The sequence below is a fragment of the Pectinophora gossypiella genome, chromosome 12 (assembly GCF_024362695.1).
Source record: "Pectinophora gossypiella chromosome 12, ilPecGoss1.1, whole genome shotgun sequence".
NCBI classification, from domain to species: Eukaryota; Metazoa; Arthropoda; class Insecta; order Lepidoptera; family Gelechiidae; genus Pectinophora; species Pectinophora gossypiella.
In genome coordinates this window covers 9,043,373-9,053,012 of record NC_065415.1, presented here as the reverse complement: position 1 = coordinate 9,053,012, position 9,640 = coordinate 9,043,373, and the positions used below count along the sequence as shown (strand labels likewise).

General features: G+C 38.3%; 1 protein-coding gene across 1 annotated transcript in view; it reads left to right on the top strand.

Annotated features, from left to right (window-relative positions):
- The first annotated feature begins 5,381 nt into the window (after positions 1-5,381).
- LOC126371338 (uncharacterized) overlaps positions 5,382-9,640 on the top strand; it is a 53,845-nt gene continuing 49,586 nt past the window's right edge. Inside the window, exon 1 of the mRNA XM_050016645.1 lies at positions 5,382-5,715. Within this exon, the coding sequence (XP_049872602.1) occupies positions 5,679-5,715 (37 nt within the window). The 5' untranslated portion in view covers positions 5,382-5,678. The remainder of the gene's footprint in view (positions 5,716-9,640) is intronic.

The following is a 9,640-nucleotide window of genomic DNA, read 5'->3' as shown; positions in this document are numbered from 1 at the left end:
ACAGCAATTCATTTTTATTTATATAGACCTTTTAAACCTTCCCTAGACCTCCACAAACATTTCAATACCAAGATAAGGTAGATCCGTTCAGCCGTTCTCGAGTTTTAGCGAGACTAACGAACAGCAATTCATTTTTATTTATATAGACCTTTTAAACCTTCCCTAGACCTCCACAAACATTTCAATACCAAGATAAGGTAGATCCGTTCAGCCGTTCTCGAGTTTTAGCGAGACTAACGAACAGCAATTCATTTTTATTTATATAGATAACTTGTTGAAGGTCAATTTAACATGTTTAAATCTACGTCATTTCGCAAGGTTTTATGGCTGAGGAGAGAATATGACAAGAAACTGCAATAGCAACACATTTTTTAAATACAAGTTATGGTTGATTCTCAAGAAAGTGGCAGCAACCTGTCAACGGGTTTATGTTAAAAAATTATCGCCTCCACATTTGTTAGGATGATATAGGCATAATCTTGATTCAAATGCAAATTCAATCTTTTATTTCGGTATTTTTTTAACATCCATAATTGTTAGTAGATAAGTTATGAACTACGTTAGTAATAAGCCACATGATTATAAGTTGAGTTTACAGTATTTACCTACCAGAGATGAGAAACAGGTTACCGAAGTCGCAGTAATACGAGAAGTAACTGACAACTACAGGCCTATGAATATAAAAAAAGAAGAAGAAAAGAAGGCATTTAAAGAAGACATACAGGACCGAACCCAAACCGAACCGAAGAAGACATTGTGTAATGAGCTGAAGAAAAAACAGGATTGCCGTATGACAGGAATGGCGGTGAATCATTTTTTTTAAGTCCAACATGTATAATTAATAGAACCTGAAAATATAAACCATCATGCCCCGTCCCGCAACTTTAATTATGTTAGTAATGAAAACAATTATATTGTTATTGTTATTCTTAATTATCATAGATAAGTACCTAACCTTACGGTAAAATACTAATAAAAAAATATAATTCAATTACAAAAAATACTATGTCTTTACATACCATATATGTACTTACATACTTAGACAAACAGTGGGTTATAATGCTCATTTCATCATCTGTTACTAATTTCCTTTATGGAAAATAATAGCACTTTTTTCCATTTTAGAGTTATGAGTAGCATATTATGATTTTTCCTCAATCAACCGGCGAACTGAGGGGAGCTCGTGCCCAACCATGGAACGTATTCAAATACGGGCTAATAAAGTTTGAGTAACTCACCTAACGAGTACGTTCCTCTCAATTTCTTGGTATATAATACATAGTGTTTATGTTTTAAGTGCAGTTTTCACTTACACAGGCTTGACCGTTAAAGACGACGATACGGCTCACCACCCATCACGTTGGTCTAACAGAAAGCTCGGTGACGTGTGGGTACTTAGTTCATCTTGCGTTGGATGTACCTCTAACTACCACATTGGTATAAAGTCGTGAACTTATGTTATGTTATAAATTATATTGTCAAAAAAAATGTCTGTAGGACAGCAAGAAAATTATTTTCAATATTTTTCGCTATTTCCTTAGCCAATTATTTATTTTATTTTTAAAAACAGAAAACGGAAAACGTAGCATATTTCTGATTTGTGTTTTTAGAAATACTTAAAATAAATAATTGGTTATTACTTGAACAATGTGCGTGAATAACAGAAGTAGGAGGAAAGCGTCAGAACGACAAGTTTTTATTAATTTATTAGAAGTGAATTTCTTTTTAGACATGCTGACGCTTTTATTTTATTACTCGTGCCAGAGTTTTTAGACTGTATCTACCTATTCAACTTATAAATATTATAATTGCTTTAAAAAGTCCTGATTATATATTTAGCTGCGAGAATGTGCTGCCGCCAAAGATTTTTGGGTTGCCGAACAGAGCATAGTACCCCGCGAGCCACAAGTTGGTAGTGTGTGACTAGGTATCGACGATCTAAAGGTGTCATGTTACAAGTTCTAAGTATATATGCGTCACGCTGTGTAATACATAAACATAAGCAAACACAGCCTATATACGTCCCTCTGCTGGGCACATGCCTCCCCTCAATCAACCGGAGGGGGTATGGAGCATACTCCACCACGCTGCTCCAACGCGGGTTGGTGGAGGTGTTTTTACGACTAATAGCCGGGACCAACGGCTTAACGTGAATCTTACTTTTTTGGGAAATCAAGTGATTCAAGCCTGAAAAGTCCTTACCAAACAAAGGACAGTCTCACAAAGTGATTTCGACAATGTCCCCATCGAGAATCGAACCCGGACCTCCAGATCGTGAGCCTAACGCTCTAACCACTTAAACACGGAAACTGTTAATACGCTGTCTAATATAATAATTATAAAATAATTTAAAACCAAAATCAAATAACCTAAGGAGCGAATACATACATAAACAACTTGTAGACGTCCCACTAGCCACTGCTGCTTCACTAGCTAGTAACTAGTTGGTGGAGGTGTTTTACGGCTAGTGATCGGGAACGACGCAACGGCTTAACGTGCCATCCGAAGCACGGAATTATCTTGCTTTAAACAAACTATTACTCATAATATCTTTAACCCACCTGAGAAATGCGTTTCAGTGGTATGTGACCTAACTTGTATTGGGCTGGTTTCCCTTCGCAGATTGGAAGAATCAGACATTCAATCGCTTTAAAAAAACGGACCTGTCAAATCTTCAGATTAGGTAAGTGGACGCTGTGAAAACGGGATAATGCTAGGGAAATGGCTGTCTTTAATAGGTCCGTAACATTGTGGCGTATTCGTAAAATGTGTTTACAACATTAGTATGAGTATCAGATCCCAGTAAAACCTCCAAATGGTATTAATTACATAATAAATAGGTACCTAAATAGGTACCTACTTCACGACTACAGAAAGTAGAAAGATCAACATCTCCTTAAAGTAAATTGCTGCTATTCTTCAGCTTTTGTGGTAATAAGAGAAAAAATCGCCCAAAATGTATGGTAAGATACACAAAAAATTAAACCTTGAGTTGTCATTTATTTAGCCCCAAAAATTGTGTAAGGTATTAAGCCTGTCGGCTAATGAAGCCTAAGTGACAAAAAATAAGCTAGCTTCTGCTCGTGGATTCGCTTACGTTGATGTAAGTTTTAACATTCATTCTGTATGAAAGCAGCTGGAGCCCTATGTCTGGAGAGTTATGCAAAATTTCATGATGACCATTTGAGGGCTTGATGTGTGAAAGCATTACAAACAAATTCACTATCGCGTTACTATATTAGTTAGGATTTTACGTATTATATTTAGCTACTCCATAACTAGGATAAAACGCCAGGAGATAAATTAGTTTGGACTAAATCGATATAAATTAAGCCAGAAGGAAGGACTTTCCAGGTTACGTCCATTAAAATCAATTTTGTTTAACCTTCTAATTTCATGGATAATACGTAGATATATGCATCTTTTATCTTTGAATAAACGATGACCCTTTTTATTATACGCAAGCATAATTACCTCTTTCGCCCTTTATTATTCTGGTAAAGAGAAGCAATATAAGTAGCAACATAATCTGTACATAATGTAAGTAATCCAAATATGAAGCAACAGTTATTTATATGTACTTACGCTTCTGCCATCACTTTGTATTTTTGAATAATAATGTACCCGAGTAATGACAAAAATAGGTAATTATTACGTTAAATCTCGACAGCGCCATCTGGATAGTCTCTCATTGCGATATAATTTCATTGCAACCAATTCGATCTAGTTTCCCGCGTCGGTCATAGTACGTGAGTCCCGAGCACTTCAATAGAATTACATTAAGCTTCGTTCAAATATTGGAACAACCCCTGGACCCTCAATAACGCGATATCGGTGCATTATCTATGGACCTGTGTCTGAAAATAATTGTTTGTTTTAATAATTGTTATAATTGTAATAATTGTTCGCGCGCATTGTTTGTTTTTCCTTCGTTTCTCGTCATAACACATATAACTTCGCGTTATAAATAAAACCGCTTTGTTACCTATTTGTATTTTACTTTTAAAATTCCTTAAAAAAATATATAATCCGTAACCGAAGTTATACGAAACTAACGGATAATCCGAAATAATTTATTATCTGTATCCGTATTCGATAAAATAATCATTCTTAAATCCGTATCCAATCCGCATCGGAAATTTCATATCCATAACATCCCTGATTGTTGGCATTGGCAGCTCGTCGATCGTTGAACGCAGACAACGCTCACGTTGACTTGATTTATTTCCACCACGAACGCAAAACAAACGAAATTCAATAGAACGTTCATGTCAGTCAGTATCTGCACTAACTGCAGTAATTAATGTGAAAGCTAGAGTCATTAATTTTAATCACAAACGGAAGGCTAAATGTTAGAAGTAATTGGAAGATGACTGATGTTCTAATAAACTGAATGTCAACCAACCATCGTATTCCCTTTATCATTGTTACAATGAGTACAATGCGCCGTTGTCATCAGAGGTTGTCTTGATAAATTACCCGCCACAAAACTTTCTATAAAGAAAATTAAATTGCTAACATCCAAATGTTCACTCAATAACGTCGTATAAAGCGTCCGGAGGAGAGGTTCTCGCATTATGTTTGAATGATGGAAATCGCTAGATATAAATCATGTTGGCAAAAGAAAATTAACTAAGGTGAAAAATTGTCTAAGATATTCGAGTACGTAACCCCGACGTCCTTGCGAATCCAATTGTTCTAAAACTTCGGCAAGCAGCAGTGTAATCATCATCTCCATAGCGTTATCCAGTTTTCATAGGGTCCGCTTACGTAACCTGAAGATTTGACAGGTTCAGTTTTTTAAGTGACTGCCTCTGACCTATCAACCCGCGCAGGGAAAACCAGCCCAATACAGGTTAGGTCACGGGAATGTGGGTTTCCTCACGATGTTTTCCTATACCGCTGAGTACGTAATAATCATCTATGATCCAAACATGAATTTATTCGAAAAACGATTTCAAAAATCATAGGTTTACAGTGAGAGTCAAGCGTTCTTCCAATTCGCTGCCACGGCTGGCAAGCAGCAGTGTTAGTAATGTTAGTAAAAACAGTTTATTAACTTCGTAGGCTTTATAGTAACACTACTTCCTATTACGCAAACTTCTAAAAATATAAGTAAGTAAATAAGTATTTTGATCAAATTTACTCAACTGAAAAGGGATGAAACGCTTTGTTTTTCTCAGTTCTCTCGAATTATTTTCGCTTCTTTATGTGACGAAGTGGAACAAGCGTCATTACGAAACGATTGTGTGGAGTACAAAGGATTACTATTGTTGCAAGAAAGTTTGATTCGATGTATCGAGCGCGCCGGCGAGAGAGGAGGCGTTTCGATACAGTTTGTGAAATCAGTCGCTACTCTAAAGTCAGGAGGCTGGGGCAGGATCGCACTAGACGGCTCCTGTCCACTCGCCACTTCAGTTCGGCGCGGGATACCGCTCGTGGTGTACGTTCATGAAATTATATTATCGATGTTCTATCGATGCCGATGGAAAACTTTTAAAGAAATAAACTTTGTTGTGGAAAAAGTACAGATATGTGTGTAAACTAAATTTATTTGATCAAAAGCAGTTTTGGACAATGTCTAGCAGAAGTTGCTTTTAATTTGTAACTCTTTCGAGCGTTTTGTCTCTGATAGCCGAGACTTTGGTTGAGTGTGGACGACGTTTGAAGTGTCGACGATGTTGGTGTTCCTACTGAGTGTCATGTTTATTGCAAGTATGTATTTTGTATTATTATTCAGTGGAATATTAATGCATTCGAGCGAACCATTTCCATTTCTCCGTGACGATCACAGGAAAATTATAATTTCGCGTCACAACGGTTTGCATCAATTTTAATACTTCCTTATTTAAGAAAATATTAAAATTAACGATTACAATAATAACGCGAGGGGAAAAAAAATATTTCCTTGTTCATATTTTTTTATAAAACGATGATCTCCAACCTATTTCGGCCATGACGACCACTTCGCCACCTTCGGCACGATGCTGATGCGCCCGAAAATGGTTTATGTAGCCTATCATCACGGTGACTCCCGCGCACAGTGGTAAAATAATAGTAGTTCAAGTACATAATGGCTAAACCTATAAATTAGAAACTGTGTATAGGTAATCTTATATGAACGTTCTAAAATCTACTTAACGTATTGCAACTTTACAGTGCGCGATGTTTACAAAAGTAGCCAAAACGACGTCATAAAAACATAAATAAATATAGTAGTTTCACCTGGGTATAAAAAAATGATTTTCGATTAAAACAACTTATAAGTATACTCAACTTTTAACTGTTAAATGATTTTTATTTTAATAAAAACAATCAAGCATTCAAATATAAATTTTGATTGAACTCAACAACACCCGAAAACCATAAGTACAGTTTACCTTCACCAAAAAAATATATGTATAAAAAATACAAGAATAAAATATGTATTATAAATATATCTACTTGTACCTACAACCAACGCTTTTGTAGACCAATATATTGAGAGACATCTTTACTAAAACAAGTAATGTACGAATTGAAATTGCTTTATAAATTACGTTTTCCCGCAACTGTCTTGCATTTTCGCCCCTCATTTAATTATGGCTTAGTGAAGGTGTATATAATGTTTTATGAGGAAGGTGTTCTTAATTAATTTGTACACAGGTAACAAACAGCGGGCTTGTCCACGTTTAGCTGAAACGTGTTTTCATTCAGTATTTTCCTTCTCAGTTAAATCCGATTAGTGGAATATAAAAGGATTTATTAAGGATTTAAATTATGTTTGGATTCAACATGTTTCTTTTTACATATTTAATATGACTAGGTAATAGCGTATGTCTGGGTGAAAGGTAAATTACAAAACGATAATCTAGGTATAAAAGCGCGTCTAAGATCTTAAAATCGATTGATTTTAATTTCTTATCGTTTTTATGAAAAATGAGATTTCATCATTGATTTAACATGTTTTATTATGGATTACAGCAAAGAGAACGACGTTTTATTACGTTTATTAATGACGTCATCATCATCATTATCAGCCGTAGGACGCCCACTGCTGGGCATAGGCCTCCCCCAAGGATCTCCACGACGATTGGTCCTGCGCTGCCCGCATCCAGCGGCTTCCCGCGATCTTCACCAGATCGTCAGTCCATCTTGTAGCGGGCTTACCCACTGAGCGCCGTCCGACACGTGGTCGCCATTCGAGAACCTTTCCGCCCCAGCGGCCATCGGTTCTCCTCGCTATGTGTCCTGCCCACTGCCACTTCAGCTTGACAATTCTCCGAGCTATGTCGGTGACTTTAGTTCTCCTGCGGATCTCCTCATTTCTAATTCGATCGAGCAGGGAAATACCGAGCATAGCTCTCTCCATTGCCCGCTGAACGACACCGAGCCTCCTCACGAGACCCATAGTAAGCGGCCACGTTTCACTGCCGTAGGTCATCACTGGCAACACGCACTGGTCAAAGACTTCGTCTTGAGACACTGAGGTATTTTGGACGAGAAGATATTCTGCAGCTTCCCGAACGCTGCCCATCCGAGTTGGATCCGGCGAGAGATCTCTTTCTCGAAGTTGGACTTACCTAACTGGATTATTTGTCCTAGGTAAATGTACTCGTCTACAACTTCGAGTGTCACGTTCCCAACCTGAACTGGAGTGGGTGCGACATGGTCGTTGGACATAATGACGTCATACGTGTGTATTTATTTCTATACAATTCCCATAAAAATGTACCGTAGTGACGTTTAAACAAGTAGGTATGTAAGTATCTCATTTAACTAGTTGTCGTCTCCTGAAAGTTTGGGCCAAAATAAAGTTATTTAAACAAACCCGTTTTGTAATGAAGTAATTTGCGTTCATTCTTATACGCCATAACCTGTACTGACGTGGCAGCAAACGGTACAAAATATTGCCTTGCTGTATCACATAATAAGATAACCCGTCGGTTTTCCAAAGCCTAATTAAGATTGACTAAGGAATATAAATTATGTCAAAACTGGACTACGGAATTGGTCTTTGGAAAACCGAGGAAATAGCCTTACAATATACCACGGTGAGGAGCTCGGTGGCGCAGCGGTAAACGCGCTCGGTCTGCGATTGTTGAAGTTAAGCATCTTTCGCAAAGGCCGGTCATAGGATGAGTTACAACAAAAAAAAAGTTTTTATCTCGAGCTCCTCCGTGCTTCGGAAGGCACGCTAAGCCGTTGGTCCCGGTTGCATTAGCAGTTGTTAATAACCATCAATCCGCACTGGGCCCGCGTGATGGTTTAAGGCCCGATCTCCCTATCCATCCATAGGGAAAGCCCGTGCCCCAGCAGTGGGGACGTTAATGGGCTGATGATGTGATACCACGGTACATTCGAACGTTTCATCAGATCTTCCGTGCTTCGGAAGGCACGTTAAGCTGTTGGTCCCGGCTGCATTAGCAGTCGTTAATAACCATCAATTACTGGGCCCGCGTGATGGTTTAAGGCCCGATCTTCCTATCCATCCATAGGGAAGGTCCGTGCCCCAGCAGTGGGGACGTTAATGGGCTGATGATGATGATGAAACATGACAATACGACGTACCGTAAATAAAGCAATGTATCAAATGACATGAGTGGCTTTAAGACTGATGAGGGAAGCCAAAGAGAATTTAAGTAAGTATATGTTTTTATGATTTGAACCAATTATAATCAGCTAGAGCTAGACCTAGAGGTAATTTACAAGAAGAAAAAGGATGTCAATCAACAAGCTTCGTCGTTACAAAAGAAGATTAAGGTCCTATTTGCGGCGTGTCCCGCGGCTTATCACTGAATAACATATAAACCGCGCGTGAACAACGCCACTGCGTGAACGCTCTTATACGTCACCATATCTTTGAATTATCCGCGCAACGTCCCTCGACAACCCGCTCAAAGTCGATCTTCAACAAAAATGAAGTGGCAGAAGCGCGCGACAGGCACCCGTGTGTTCGGCCGCATTTTATAACCCGCTCTTTGCTGTGGGGTCTTGCGATATCCAGTGGCAAATATCACGTCTTGTGTGGCCTACAGCGACCGCAAGCGGCGATTCGCGAACACTGCTATAGTGAATGGCCGAAACCGGCTACACGTTTGCTTGTCATCTGTAGGTGCCTACGGCGGGTGGCCCATTTGCGACGACATTTATAAACCACGCAAAGAGTCGATTTCCAATGCAGTAACCACTGCTGTTTGCATAAAGGCGGATCCAGAAAGTCGGTTTAAATCTATATATTTGCAACTCATTATAAATATTCTCGAGCTACCTCAATGGTTCAGTTTCCTCACAAGTTTTACTTTGATCGTTAATCAAGTTAATATCGATTTTGAAATCATGAACATGAAACTAAATGCAGATGAATATACAAACCGGGACTTGATTCTGCGATTTTCAGATTACTAGAAGTACTACAGTTCTACATAAACGCGACGAATACGTGGATTAACTTTTATTAGCGCCTCTTTGTGTCCGTTGGCATATTGTGCTCTTATTATAATTGTTAAACTACAATTGTTAGAACTAACGATAATTGTACCCGCAACACCTTTTGCCTTTGTTTCAGTGTCATCCGAAAAGTTACTATCTATTATAGTCCGTTATAATAATGTGGTACGACACAATAATGTGAGATGGGATTTATTAGTTAAGTATGCTC